The sequence below is a fragment of the Podarcis muralis genome, chromosome 2, assembly GCF_964188315.1.
Source record: "Podarcis muralis chromosome 2, rPodMur119.hap1.1, whole genome shotgun sequence".
Lineage (NCBI taxonomy): Eukaryota > Metazoa > Chordata > Lepidosauria > Squamata > Lacertidae > Podarcis > Podarcis muralis.
The window spans coordinates 19,693,676-19,708,920 of NC_135656.1; the positions used below are offsets into that span (position 1 = coordinate 19,693,676).

A 15,245-nucleotide genomic window follows, 5' to 3' on the forward strand; every position below is an offset into this window, starting at 1 on the left:
CTACTTGTATTAAGTAGTTTAAACCTGCTGCCTTTTGCTTATGTGGCCTGTACAGTGGTACCTCAGGTTAAGAACTTAATTCGTTCCAGAGGTCTGTTCTTAACCTGAAGCACCACTTTAGCTAATGGGGCCTCCCGCTGCTGCTGCAGCACGATTTCTGTTCTCATCCTGAAGCAAAGTTCTTAACCCGAGGTAATATTTCTGGGTTAGCGGAGTCTGTAACCTGAAGCATATGTAACCTGAAGCGTATGTAACCTGAAGCGTATGTAGCCCGAGGTACCACTGTATTGTGTTTTTTAAAAAATAATTTTTGTATTTGATTTTTTAAAAAGCATAAACATGTAACAAAAAACAATTCCAAATACAAATGTTGAGATTACTCTGAATTTCCTGACTCCTCCACCCCTCCATCCTTTCCATGGATGATAATGATAATATTTACAACTGCATATCCAAATTCTTGTCCTTCTAAATTATCCATAGTCTCCATTACTTTACAAGTGTGGTTTTCTTAAAGTTCTTGTCTTCTTGATTTCTGAGCTTCCCAGTTAATTATGCCATTTCGACATCATCTCTTATGTGGTCTGTATTGACCCGTTGTTGATCCTAGTGTTAGTGGTGAAGGCTGCAGGAGAGAGATGTAATAATAAGATGAAAATAATAATAAAATATTAATAACGATAATAAGTTGCTGTTATTCTTTCCTATACCACCTTCCCGACCCACAGCCCATACATGAACAACTAAATGCACGCGCACACACTAACTGGGCATTCAATAATGGCGAGGACGCTCCTAGCTCCCTTATGTATGTATAATTTGGTTTGGTGCGGGGGGGGGCTCTTTGCAACAAAGCGCAGCCCCTGTGTTTGGCGATGCTGGGGGGAGAAGTGGGAGTTCTGGAAAACCAGGGACATCTGTCAACTCAACCGCAGATTAGACCTCGTTGAAATACAGGCATGGGACGCGGGTAGGGAGGGTCGGGCGCTCTCCCGTTTCATTCGCTTCGTCCTGTTGCGCACAGCGCGCGCCTCTGTCTCTCCAGTCTCCATCCCGCGCTCTCCAACGAGGCCGCTTTCCTTCTCCATCCCGCGTAGAGAGAAAGGAAAACGAAGCACCCTTTTGGGCTCCCCTCTCCTTCCCTTCTCGACGGAGGGACTGGCTTCGCGCTGGCCCGGCTCCCAGCTGCCCCCAAGCCGCCGCTTGATGTCCCCGGAGAGGGAGGCGCGGAGCAAGCGCGCAGGGACGCCGCGGATGCGGATGCTGCTCCCGCTGCTGTTCCGCCTGTGGCTGCAGCCGTGCGCCGCCGACTACTGTAGCTGGAAGGGCAGGTAAGCCGCGGGCGGAGAGGGCGAAGCAAAGCGACGCGGAACTTACGCGCCAGAGGAAAATGGATATTATTATTATTAATTCAATTTCTATATCCGAAGATCCCAGGCCAGTGCAAAACGTCTGCCCGAGGAAATGGATATTATTATTATTATTATTATTATTATTATTATTATTATTATTATTATTATTATTATTAACTCAATTTCTATATCCGAAGATCCCAGGGCAGTGCACAACATCCGCCCGAGAAAATGGATATTATTATTATTATTATTATTATTATTATTATTAATTCATTTTCTATATCCAAAGATTCCAGGGCAGTGCACAACATTAACAGCATAATTCACATAGCATAATAGCGTAATTTTAAATACCTGGCAGATTTAAGCACATTGTCCTGGCAAACAGTCCAGTGGCGTAGCGTGGGGGGTGCAGGGGGGCCGGCCGCACCGGGCGCAACATCTGGGGGTTAGGGTTAGAGGGCGCAAATCCACGGGTTACGGGGTGCAAATTACTTGCCTTGCCCCAGGTGCTGACAACCCACGCTACGCCACTGAAACAGTCTGATAGGTTTAGGTCCCATTGAGTTCAAGGGAAGCAATTTCAACTTCGCTCTCCCACTGAACTCAAAGGGATTTTAAGGCTGGGGCAATGTACACTCCTCCAACTGCATAAAATATTGTTCTCCTGAATGTAATGAGGCTTATTTCTGAATGTATAGAATCACGCTACACAAGGCTCCCCAACACCACCCCATCAAGCTCTAACTTTCTGCAGTTCTTAAATATGGACTGCTTGTTCCGAAATGATCCCTGTATAATTACATTTTTACTTATTTTTAAAAAAGCTAAAACTTGTTTGTCTCGACAATGTACAGAATGCATTAATTCGCTACCTAACAGCAGCCATGTTCTGCTCTGTAATCTGAAGCATATAGGTGCTGAAAGCTGAACTGGCATCCGTAAATCACATTGATATTTGACTGAGTAGAAGATTTCCCCTTTAGCCTCTGGCCTGCTCTGGCTCCAAGACTGACTTCCTAAATATCTGTCCCAAAATTGCTATTGGTGAATGTGACTCCAGTCCAGAGATAAATTCATATGAGCTGAAACATACACACCACTCAGAAGGCCAAAATGGTTAGTTTTATATGTATGAATTTTTGTGTGTGGTTTTTTTATATATATTAAGAATAACATGAAACAACACATAAAAACAACAAAATAATGTGTATTGGTAACTAGGTGCAAAGCAAAATGCAGGTTCTGTGTATAAGGCAGAAAATAGTAGCAGCATACAATCAGAACCTTAGAATAGTAGGCTTGGAAGGGATCCTGATAACAATCTCTTCCAACCCACTGAAATACAGGAATATGCAGCTATCCCACATGGGAATTGAACCTGCGACCTTGGTGTTATCAGCACCATGCTCTAACCAACTGAGCTACCCAGAGTTAAGTTGATAACCAAGCCAAAAATATGTATGAGTTACAGGGAGGGGGAATGAGGTTCGTTTAGTTAACAGTTGGATGTGGGTGGCACTGTGGTCTAAACCACTGAGCCTCTTGGGCTTGCCGATCAGAAAGTCGGCGGTTTGAATCCCTGCGACGGAGTGAGCTCCCATTGCTCTGTCCCAGCTCCTGCCAACCTAACAGTTCGAAAGCACACCAGTGCAAGTAGATAAATAGGTACCGCTGTGGCGGGAAGGTAAACGGCATTTCCGTGCGCTCTGGTTTCCATCACGGTGTCCTGTTGCTCCAGAAGCAATTTAGTCATGCTGGCCACATGACCCAGACAGCTGTCTGTGGCCAAACGCTGGCTCCCTTGGCCTGAAAGCAAGATGAGCGCCGCAACCCCATAGTCGCCCTTGACTGGACTTAATCGTCCAGGGGTCCTTTACCTTTACCTTTAGGTAACAGTTGATAACAGAAATAAATCCGAAGCAAAATCAGCATCAAAGGGATCCTTTTGTTGTTCTTGTTGCTCCACGCATCATTCTAAAGCGTTGTGTAAGTTTATCAGTCAGAGCAAAGTACCATGCCCATCTCCTCAATGGGTGGTTTCCTCTGCCAGTGTTGAGGAAATTCATTCAGTGCCACACTTGAGAGATCCGGCCCGATGCCCCAATCTTGAGAGGGATGGTTTATTGGCTAGTTTTGGGTTTTATTTTGTGTTTTTATATTGTGGTGTTATATTGTGAACCGCACTGAGACCTGCAGGTATAGGGGTGGTGTACAAATAATAATAATAATAATAATAATAATAATAATAATAATAATAATTTTATTTGTATACCAAATAACAACAATAACAACAACAATACTAAACCACAGAGCCTAGGACTTGCCGATCGGAAGGTCGGCAGTTCGAATCCCTGCGACGGGGTGAGCTCCCATTGCTCAGTCCCTGCTCCTGCCAACCTATCAGTTCGAAAGCACGTCAAAGTGCAAGTAGATAAATAGGTACCACTCCAGCGGGAAGGTAAACGGCGTTTCTGTGTGCTCTGGTTCGCCAGAAGTGGCTTAGTCATGCTGGCCACATGATCCGGAAGCTGTACGCCGGCTCCCTCGGCCAATTAAGCGAGATGAGCGCCGCAACCCCAGAGTCGGCCACGACTGGACCTAATGGTCAGGGGTCCCTTTACCTTTACCTTTTAATAATAGTAATAATAATAATTCCATCCGGACAAAAACACTCATGGAGGAGGCGAAGCAGAGCTGGTAAGGGGTGTGTCCTATGGCAAGGGGTTTGGTTATGGAAGGAGGTGTGGCCTGGATAGAGTCCCAAGGGCCAGATAGAGAGATTTGGTTGTCATAGTTGTCCATCCCTCTGTTTTCCAGCGGCTTGAGCTGGGAGCCCCGCTCCCGTGCGGTGGAGCAGGTCCACCTGCGCTGTACCGAGGGCTTCCTGGAATGGATGTACCCGACACGAGCCCTCCGCGTCATCTTGGAGCCCAACCTGTCCAGCGCTCAGCACACCGCCGTCTGCATCAAGCCGTCCAACACTTTCCAAGGTGCCAACATCTACGTGGAGAGGGACGGGCAGCTCCACCTGCTGCTGAGTGACGCTGAGGAGCCCCGCCTGCACCAAGTCTCCTGCTTCAGCACCCGCACGCCCCAGAGGGTGGCGCTTTTCCTGCAGGCCAGTCCTCAGAGGGACATCAGCCGCAGGACCGCCAGCTTCCAGTACGAGTTGCTGAGCAACAAGACTGTCACTGGCCCAGACTTCCAGAAAATGGCGCTCGTGGAAGGTAAACGATTACGTGTGGGTCTCATTTCCCCCAGTTTGGTGTTCGAACCTCATGTGGGGACGGGGATCTTCAAGTTCACATGAAATAACCCCATCCCACCCCAAAAGCTGCTCATAAAACAATTAGATCAATAAAATATCAAACATATATATATAAGAAAAACCAAGTTATTCACATCAGCAGCTGCAACCAGGTCAAAAGATAAAATGAAAGCAAAGCCAGCCAATCAATCAGCTATACCATAGAATCATAGAATCATAGAGTTGGAATAGACCACAAGGGCCATCGAGTCCAACCCCCTGCCAAGCAGGAAACACCATCAGAGCACTCCTGACATATGGTTGTCAAGCCTCTGCTTAAAGACCTCCAAAGAAGGAGACTCCACCACACTCCTTGGCAGCAAATTCCACTGTCGAACAGCTCTTACTGTCAGGAAGTTCTTCCTAATGTTTAGGTGGAATCTTCTTTCTTGTAGTTTGGATCCATTGCTCCGTGTCCGCTTCTCTGGAGCAGCAGAAAACAACCTTTCTCCCTCCTCTATATGACATCCTTTTATATATTTGAACATGGCTATCATATCACCCCTTAACCTCCTCTTCTCCAGGCTAAACATGCCCAGCTCCCTTAGCCGTTCCTCATAAGGCATCGTTTCCAGGCCTTTGACCATTTTGGTTGCCCTCCTCTGGACACGTTCCAGAAGCCCTGAAGAGCAAAATAAAACTTTTACCCATTTTTCTGCTATTATTATTATTATTATTATTATTATTATTATTATTATTATTATTATTATGTATTAATTAGTATATATTTATACCTTGCCGTTTCCCCTAAAGGCAGCTTACAGATAAAAACATAGGGAAATATAGGGAAAACAAACATTTAAAAATAGTTAAACATTGGTAGTATTAAAGCTCTGTACCTTGGTTTTTGAACAACTTAGTTCTCGAACGTTTTGGCTCCCGAATGGACTGTTCTGAAGTGACTGTTTCCGTTTGCGAACTATTTTTGGAAGTCGTACGCCTGATGGGGCTTCTGCAGCTTTCAAACATTTTGGAAGCCAAACAGCCTTCTGGAAAGGGTTCCATTTGACTTCCAAGGTACAACTGTACATATATATAATCTGTTTAAAACATACAAATAATTACAATCCACCAAGAAGGCCCCCTCTTGCATCCCCACCAGTTAAACTATAAAAGAATTAAAATAATATAAGAAGAAACATGTTGAATGCTATGAGCACACATTCCTAGTGAACCATCCAAGATATCTAATTCCAGAGAGTGCTTGTCTTAAAAAGACCTCGCAGCTCATTTATTTGTCAAGTGTCCCTATTTTCACTGGAGAAATATTGGAGGGTAAGAAGCTGACCTCTACAGGCCTGAGCAATCGACAGAAATTATGTACTGCTTTGGAAACAGATGCTCCTGAGCGGATTATCACAAGACCCCTCAAGGTCAGAGGTGAGGAACCTGTGACTCTTCAGATGTTGTTGGCCTGCAGGCAGCAGGACCAAGAGCCGGGGTGAAAGGATCTCTGGTCCATCAACGTCTGCAGGACCCCAGATTCCACTCCCCCACCCCATGTTACAGAAAATCATACAAATGCTCTCAGATGCTCAGAATGAAGGCAAAACTTGATCCAGATGCCAATGAGGTCGTTGCAGCAGGCTTACCGTTTGGGACTCGTTCAAGAGCCCTCTAGCAATCCTCCTTATCGACTTTGTGTTTTCCTTCCCCAGCTATGTGCCGCCCCTGTGACAACATGGAACTTCTCATGGCTATTTGCAGCAGTGATTTTGGTAAGTGAGCTTGGCAGGAGAACATCGTTTTTTGGAGAGGTGCAAATGGTGCAGTCCTGTGCGTATTTAGAGTCAGAAGTAAATTTAGAGTCAGAAGTAAAATTGCTGATCAGCTGTTAAGTTCGAGCATAGCCTAGTGCCTCTGAGCACTGAGTATCCTAACTGGTGAGGAACTGCCTAGCAACAGCATCTCAGTCTTGTCTGAACTGAACTTTGTTTTCCTGGCCCTCATCCAGTCCATTATTGCAACAATGCAATAATGACTTCTTGGGGGAACACTGCTTAGCTCCATGGGTTCTCTAGTATGGGGTCCCATGAGGGTTGGTCCATGTTCTTTAACATCTGTATGAAACTGCTGAGCAGGATCATAGAGAGTTTTGGAGTGTGTGGTCGTCCACAAGTAGGAAGGGAATGGAATGACTGCAATGCAGTCTCCTCAATCCCAAACACAAAGTTGCTCCAGAAGGATATCATGGTCTATGGTATTGAAATATTGAAAGTGTTGAGAAATCGAGGAAGATCAACAGAGTCACACTCCCCTAGTCTCTCTCTCTCTCTCTCTCTCTCTGTTCTCGAACGGTTCCATTTTTGAATATTTCGGTTCCTGGAAGCCAAAAACCTGGAAGTAAATGCTCTGGTTTTTCTTGGAACGCAAATGTCTGACACTGCTTCTGTTTGAGCTCAACCAACCGGAAGCCGCGCCTCGGTTGTCAAACGTTTCAGAAGTCGAACGGTCTTCCAGAATGGATTACTGTATGTTCGACAACCGAGGTTTGACTGTCGAAAATTTGTCTCCTGCAGGACTAATTGGTTCTGGCAGGATCTGGTATGAACCACTGAGTTGAGCCCTACGATGGTTCCACGCTGCTAATGGTCTTTAAGGTTCACATCACTGAAACGTCAAGCATTGATTTTCATGAACAAATGGGTCAGCACAGATAGAACTTCCATGCCAACTCCAATCATACCTAGTGGTGGCCATTCTGTCTTCTGTAACCACTTTCCTGGGAGTAAGATCCTCTGAACTTATATTGCACTGCAAGTCGTATGAAGTGGCTCATTGTGTAAAGGTCTCCTCAAAGCCAATTCACATCACTATTAGGGGAGGGCTGGGGGGTGGGCATCTTTTCGAGCCATGGCGACTTTTATCTTTGTCGCCATCCCAGACCGATTGTGAACTTCAGAATGATCCATCACATACATCTGGCTCCACTGTATTCGTGGTGATGTTCTACATTGAAATCTGGGTCCTCAGGATAGCATTTAGACGGCCACTGCCTTGAATGCACCCTGAATTCTGCCTGACAAAACACCCCTCCTCATTAAATATATATATTTTTAAAGGCCTGTGGGTGAATAAATTTGGTCACAAGCCCGTTTCCACACCTATAGCTCTCAGACAACAATTTCTACTTGTGATCGAAAATAAGGCACCCCAAACCAACTAATCAATTAGGGAATTTGTCTGCAAAAGAAGGCAGGGCTTGAAATCTTCCCCCTTTGAGGATAATTATCTCACTCATGTCATGGGCACAAAGAACTTACTTAGGAAGATTTCGGGAACTTCCTTAGTTAATCCAATTTCCTGGAGCCACTAGCCTTTTAGCATAACAGATGTCCCCCTGTTCTGTTCCCCTTCTCCCCCCCCCCCCCCCGGCACTCAGATTCAGTCAAGTCTATTGACAAACTATAATGCTCTTGTTCCTCCTGCTCCAAGTTGCTCCTGAGGTCTGAGGGCCTCCGCTCTTCAGAACCATAAAGCTAAGTGTGCTTTGGGGGTCAACTGCACTTCCACGACCAGTTATTTGATCTAATCCACACACACACACACACACACACACACACACACACACACACACACAAACTTGGTGGTGGCAACTGCTAAACTCAGGGCATGGAAGTGAAGCCATAAATAGAGTCAGTTCTAAGGGCTATTTCGTCTGCTCTGTGAATACTTTAAGTCTAAATGCCCCCCACCATGTGGCCTTCAGCACAACATCTGTCAGTCGTTTGTGTCTGTTTTGCAGGCCCAGCAAGGAGGAACTTCCTAACTTGAGACCCCAGTAACCAGTGCTGGATTTACACAAAAGCTAAACAAGCTATAGCTTAGGGTCACACTCTCTTGGGGATCCCAAAAAAATTAAAGGGGGTGGGAACTGGATGTACATTTTCAAAATATAAGATAAAAAACAAATAAAATAAAACCTACATATAGGAACAGTGCTTTGTGTTGTGTAGGCTCCTATGGTGTAAGTAATGGGCCCCGCCTGCTAGCCTGCTCCCTAAAATATCACTGGTTTGCTCTTTTCTATATATAGGGTACCCATATATAGGGTACCTGTTGCATGGCAACATGTGCAAATGGCTTTAGATACCTATGAGGTCCATAAATATAGCATATATTCAACACAAAAAAGTGACAATTTGTTGTTGACAAAGGACAGCTGGACATATGAAGGGCCCCATTACCTTCAGTAGCATAGGGCCTCATCAGACCTAAACCCAGCCCTGCCGGTAACTTAATCAACTGAAAAACAGTGGGGCTCATTGCTTTAGCCGAGCGAGAGAAGGAGGAAAATGATCTACTGGCTTGAGCAGAGTAGAAGACATTGAGCACATCCGCACATGACATTTAAAGCACCGTGATACCACTTCAAAAATGTCACCGTTTCCCCCAAAGAATCATGGGAAGTGTAGCTTGCCAAGGATGCTGAAAAGCATCAGGAGACCCCTATTGCCCTCACAGAGCTACAATTCCCAGAGTTTTCTGGAAAGAGGGATTGACTGTTAAACCACCCTAAGGACGGTAGCTCTGTGAGGGGAAAGGGGGTCCACTGACAATTCTCAGTAACCTTAACAAACTATACATCCCATAGTTATTTGGGGGAAGCCAAGCCATTACTGTATAAAGTAAAAGGTAAAAAAAGGTAAAGGACCCCTGGATGGTTAAGTGATTTCAGCTGATGGGCGTGGTTTGGGGGAAATGGAATTGTGGGCCAAATTGGATTCACTGGTGGGCCAAGTTTGACCCACAGGCTCAGATGGAATCTTCACCCCTAGAGTTACACCTGTCTTCACATTGTTGGTTTTCAGGTGTCAACTAAGAAACAAGTTTTCTTTGCCCAGGCTTGATAATGCAATATTTAATCCTTAGCAGCATTATATGAGTCAGTGTTTCGATGATTTGTTGTTTTAAAATGCTCTCACCTGTTTTCAAAATTATGTTTGTTGCGGATTGCCCTGTGCCCATTTGGAGGAAGGGCGATTCATAGTTCCCTTATAAATAAACACGCAAAATTTACACCTAGTGGTGAGAGGATCGATCCACAACGTCACCCACGATGCGGAGAACCACATGTCCCAGGTGGAAGTTGGCGCCCGGCGGGTCTACAGGCAGAAAAACCAGATCTTTCAGCAAGATAAAGTGAGCGGCGAATGGCGAGGACCCGTCAAGACCTTGCTGCAGTGTAAGGTGAAGAAAGGAACCGGCGATTTCCTCTTCACGGGCAATGAGCACTTTGGGGAAGCTTGGCTGGGCTGTGCCCCGCGATTTAAAGACTTTGGTGCCGTCTATCGAAAAGCTATTGAGAGGGGGGCAAATCCCTGCGAGTTTCCATTTGACTAAGGAGTTGCCATGCCTGTCGTGATGATCCAAAGGACCAGTTTCAGGACAGCTTTGCGTATAAGGGAGAACGATGGCACTCGTGTTGTTTGACAGAGGTGGAACGTCAAAAGAGAAGTGTGCGTTTTCTTTAAGGGAAAGGGAGCCGGAGAATAGCGACAGGTTAGCTAACAAGTCTCTTCTCGGCAATGGACTCGTTGTGCAGTTGTGGGCAAGTTAAGTCAACCCAGTTCCTGATTGGGAAAAGGGGAAAGTTGTAGTGACCTACCTCACAGGGTTGTTGTGAGGGCAAACAATAAAGAATGTAAAGCACTTTGCTAATAAAAAAAAGAATAGAGGAAGGATGAGTCGGAATTGTATTGTCTCCAATATCAGATGTGTTTTGAACTCCAGTGTGGCGATCACGCAGGGTCCCCGGACGTTTAACGGTCTATTGATCCCTGTGCCACCACTGTGCTCACTTCCCTGCTGCCACCAACCAGTTATTCTCTGGTAAAACACAGTCCAGTCAGTTGTTAAAAGTGAACCAAAAAAAAAGAAGTTTATTTTACAAACATTAGCAAGTTTATGGTTTCTCAGATAATATTCCTGTCAGTATCTTAACTTTAGTTCCTTTACCGGCCTATACTTTCCTAATACCTTCTGACTGATTATCTCAACTGTTTGACTGACTCCTCTTAACAAATTCTCTCACTCTCTCACACCAGACTAGCCCAATATACAGACTTATCTTCTCTCTCTCTTCTAACTCCAGACTGTCTTCTCAACCACCCTAACTCTAACTCCCCCCAAAAACCCTCTGTGCTTAAATCTTATACACAGTTAACTCTGCCCCTTGGGTTCCCATTAGTTTGTTGTTGTTGTTTAGTCGTTTAGCTGTGTCCGACTCTTTGTGACCCCATGGACCAGAGCACGCCAGGCACTCCTGTCTTCCACTGCCTCCCGCAGTTTGGTCAAACTCATGCTGGTAGCTTCGAGAACACTGTCCAACCATCTCATCCTCTGTCGTCCCCTTCTCCTTGTGCCCTCCATCTTTCCCAACATCAGGGTCTTTTCCAGGGAGTCTTCTCTTCTCATGAGGTGGCCAAAGTATTGGAGCCTCAGTTTCAAGATCTGTCCTTCCAGTGAGCACTCAGGGCTGATTTCCTTAGGAATGGAGAGGTTTGATCTTCTTGCAGTCCATGGGACTCTCAAGAGTCTCCTCCAGCACCATAATTCAAAAGCATTGAATTGGTTACAATCCCATTGGTTACAATTAGTTAACCCTTTCCTTATGAACCCAGTATGATGTCACACACCTAGGAGGGCAAACGTCACATCCACTAACCAGCTACAGAGGCTTTGTTTAGCCTGGCAAAGTAGCCGACTTGGCACACCACCACGGAGACGGAGACAAGTAGATGCTGGTACTATCTGAGATAAGTTCCATGTTCTGCTGCCACACCTGTGTCCAGTGTGGTGCAAGGAACCTCAGGGATGGAGTCCATACTCCAGAATGGCCTTGGGGTTGTCTACACCCCATCAGGCATTCTCTCCAGAGGTTTTTGGCCAGACTGGAATGGTTCTGTGATCCATAGTAATGCCCCTTGTCTGGCTTGCTGGGGAGATTAACGTGGGTTGTCAGGAGCTCGGCCTACACCCGAGTAGGACCCTGGCAGAGACACATGCCCAACTGGCATGTTCTCTCCCTCCTGGTCTTACTTTTGGGAGCTTCAAAAGCTTTCTTCTACCCGAACATCACAGCAACCGATGCCAACCGACACCGGCACATTAGGGATCTGCAGAGTCTTCGCAGCTTGTGTAACAGATCTCAGCAACTCTGCATTTTGGCTAATCGACTTTATTTACATATAAACACACACGGAGCACTGCAACATGGCTCCCTCTCTCTCTAGCATCAGACAGCAAAGAGAAAAATAACAAAGGACAATAGTCCCACTTCACAAAGCACAGTAACACAAACATCCTCTCCGTCACTTCCCACTCTGTGGAGTCAAAACATATACCGTCATGTGAAAGATTAAAATCCCATGACTGCAATCATAGAGCAGGAATTCTAACAGGTTTACAGGTTATCAAAGGTGCAGGAGTCGCTTGCATCTGCTGCCTGCACAGGCCTGCTCTTTTTGGAAGACTGCACCTCTTTTAGTCCAAGCAGTGGTTGCAGGCTGCAAAGGTACTCACTCCCCCCCCCCCTTGACACGCTATCATGAAGTCCAAGCGAGAGAAAACTCTTTAATGAGCTTTTGAGTGACTGGGACCACCCCTATAAACGGCAGGCTGTGTGAATAGAAGTCCGTGCAGCTTATTCTGCTCTGCTCCTGTGAAAGGAGTCTCACTTAAGCTGCGCTGAAACGAGACCCTTCCATTTAAAGCTACCCTTTTGTTAGAAAAAATAAAAAGTACAGCCGTCAGCATCTTGTAAAACACCGTTTGACATTTTCCTTCTGAAGAGATGCGGTCATTTCTTAATTTCGCCGAACCCACTGTCGCTATTTAAAAGTAGACCTGTCCAGTCCAACATCTAATTCATGCAAGTTGATTTTCATCTCCATCATATTTATTTCCTTATTTCATCTGTACCCACCAGAGCCAACTCCTAGGGATCAAGGTCTCTTTGTGTCTCTCCCCCCCACATGAAATATTTGAAGGGGCCAGGCCACCCCCACCCCCAAAGTTGATGGGCACTGCCATTCAAACGATGTGTGTGTGCCACATCATGTGATCAATGTTATGCAGGTGGGGCTTACTGGGCCCCCAATGTTTTATTCAGGTTGGCACCCCTGTTTGTAGCCCGCCATTTCCCCAAGCTCAAGGTGCTGTGTTTGGTCCTCCCCCTCCTCATTTAATGCCCACATCAACCCTGTGAGGTAAGTTGCACTAAGATGCAGTAGCTGGCCCAAAGTCACAAATTTTAGGGAAGTTTTTAATGTGTGATGTTTTATTCTCTTTTTAATCTGTTGGCAGCTGCCCAGAGGGGCTGGAGAAACCCAGTCAGATGGGCAGGGAATGACCCTAGACCACACTGGCTTTCTATGCTATTGCGATAGTGGCAAAATATATTCCGAGGTATGAACTCCAGGTTACAGTGGCGTAGTGTGGGTTGTCAGCACCCGGGGCAAGGCAAGTAATTTGCGCCCCCTAGAGTGAGCAAGCCAGGTAGGGGCAGAGAGCTGCGAGTGCGAGCGCGCCCCCCCCCCCCGATGTTGCGCCCGGTGCGGCCGGGGCCCCCCTGCACCCCCCACGCTACGCCACTGCCAGGTTATAATTGGCCATTACACAATTGGCTTTTACACATATGCACTATGCATACTGTTGCTAGCTAAAAGTTAAAACAAAAAAAATTCCTTCCAGTAGCACCTTAAAGACCAACTAAGTTAGTTCTTGGTATGAGCTTTCGTGTGCATGCACACTTCTTCAGATACACAGCTAAAAGTTGTTATTATTATTATTTATTGATTACCACCCAATCCCCAGAGGTCTCAGGGCAGTTCACAGAAAAGATCACAACATATATAATCAGAATAAAAAGAGCAACCCAATTTTAAAAAACCCAAAAAGAGAGCCACATTTTAAAAGGGTATAGGATGTCAATCAGGTCAACCAAAGGCCTGCTTAAAAAGGAACGTTTTTGCTTGGCACCTAATGGTGTACAATGAAGGCGCCAGGCGAACTTCCCTGGGGAGAGCATTCCACAGATGGGGAGCCACTGCAGAGAAGGCCCCGTTCTTGTGTTGCCACCCTCCAAACATCTTGAGGAGGCGGCACACGAAGAAGGGCCTCAGAAGATGATCTTAGGGTCCGGGTAGGTTCATATGGAAAGAGGTGGTCCTTGAGGTATTGCGGTCCTGAGCCGCTTAAGGCTTTATAGGTCAAAACCAGCACTTTGAATTGGGCCCAGAAACTAATTGGTAGCCATGGCAGTCAGACCAGGATCGGTGTAATATGCTCAAACCGTCTTACTCATGAGGTGTCCGAAGTATTGGAGCCTCAGCTTCAAGATCTGTCCTTCCAGTGAGCACTCAGGGCTGATTTCCTTCAGAATGGAGAGGTTTGATCTTCTTGCAGTCCATGGGACTCTCAAGAGTCTCCTCCAGCACCAGAATTCAAAAGCATCAATTCTTTGGCGATCAGCCTTCTTTATGGTCCAGCTTTCACTTCCATACATCACTACTGGGAAAACCATAGCTTTTACTCATATTCTGCTCAAAACTGCCTTTTGCCATGTAAGGAAGGCCTACCCACCAACCTCGCTTCCAACGGGTTGAGATCTGAATTCAAAACACATGAATGTGCCACACTATCTCATCTAGTTAAGTAGTTCTCAATAGTCACCGACTTTCCTTGGTGAACTTAAGGATTCACATTAACCACCTGACCGCAGCCTTTGTCAAACATGTTGGGTGCAACAAAACCCAAAGACAACATCTGTTGGTAAAAGACAATGCCAAGCTTTCAGGACTATCAGAGCTCTTCTGCATAGTTTTTGGGGCTGCCACGTATATATTAACATTTGTTGATTAATTAAGAGACTAAAAGAAATGCTGCTCGTTATTCTGGCAGATTTTTGTGTGTGTAGAAAAATATTTAATGCAACTGCTCATGGACAGCAAACATTGCCTTAAAAAGAGGCACACCATTTGTGCAAGAGAATTGACTAGAAACAAAAAGTGTTTCTTCCTTTAGAAAAAGCTTTTTTTCTTTCTTCAAAATTTCCTGAACTGGGGTGAGGTCTTAATAGTTTCCCCTTATGTATCTGCACACACATGGAATTAAAAATAGCAAACAAACATGCAAGGTATCTCTCGTGAATTAAGTGATCTAAGAATTTAAGATCCACACAAAGGAGACAAACCAACTGTTGGCGTCTTGGAAACAAGCGCATTTGCTTTATTCATTTGACTGAGCAATCTATGGTGGGAAGAACGGAAACTCAGCAGAAATATAAATCAGTTTCATCTACAATCACTAGCTCAGTCGTTTTAACCAAACGACGGTGCTAAAAAGAAAACTATGGGCAGAGTCCTGTGATATGCAAAACTAGTGGGAGTTTTACTACCTATTTCAACAGAAGGTGGTGGGGGGGGGGAGAGCCTGCATTTGAGCTATGAGCAACAGAAGTAATTAGATTATAATATCATGGTTGTGATTTAATAGACAGAAGATAGGATGCAGCAGAAGAAGAGAAACAAGGAAAACAGAGTAGGAAGTTGACAAAGATGAAATTGTGTTTCGATTGT

General features: G+C 45.5%; 1 protein-coding gene across 1 annotated transcript; it reads left to right on the top strand.

The window, feature by feature from the left end:
- Positions 1-827: 827 nt before the first annotated feature.
- On the top strand, positions 828-10,431 carry LOC114587313 (meteorin-like protein). Its single transcript, XM_028711336.2, has 4 exons — positions 828-1,331; positions 4,176-4,585; positions 6,324-6,383; positions 9,692-10,431. The coding sequence occupies exons 1-4, from the start codon at positions 1,207-1,209 to the stop codon at positions 10,006-10,008; spliced, it is 912 nt and encodes a 303-aa protein (XP_028567169.2). The 5' UTR covers positions 828-1,206; the 3' UTR covers positions 10,009-10,431.
- Positions 10,432-15,245: the final 4,814 nt, after the last annotated feature.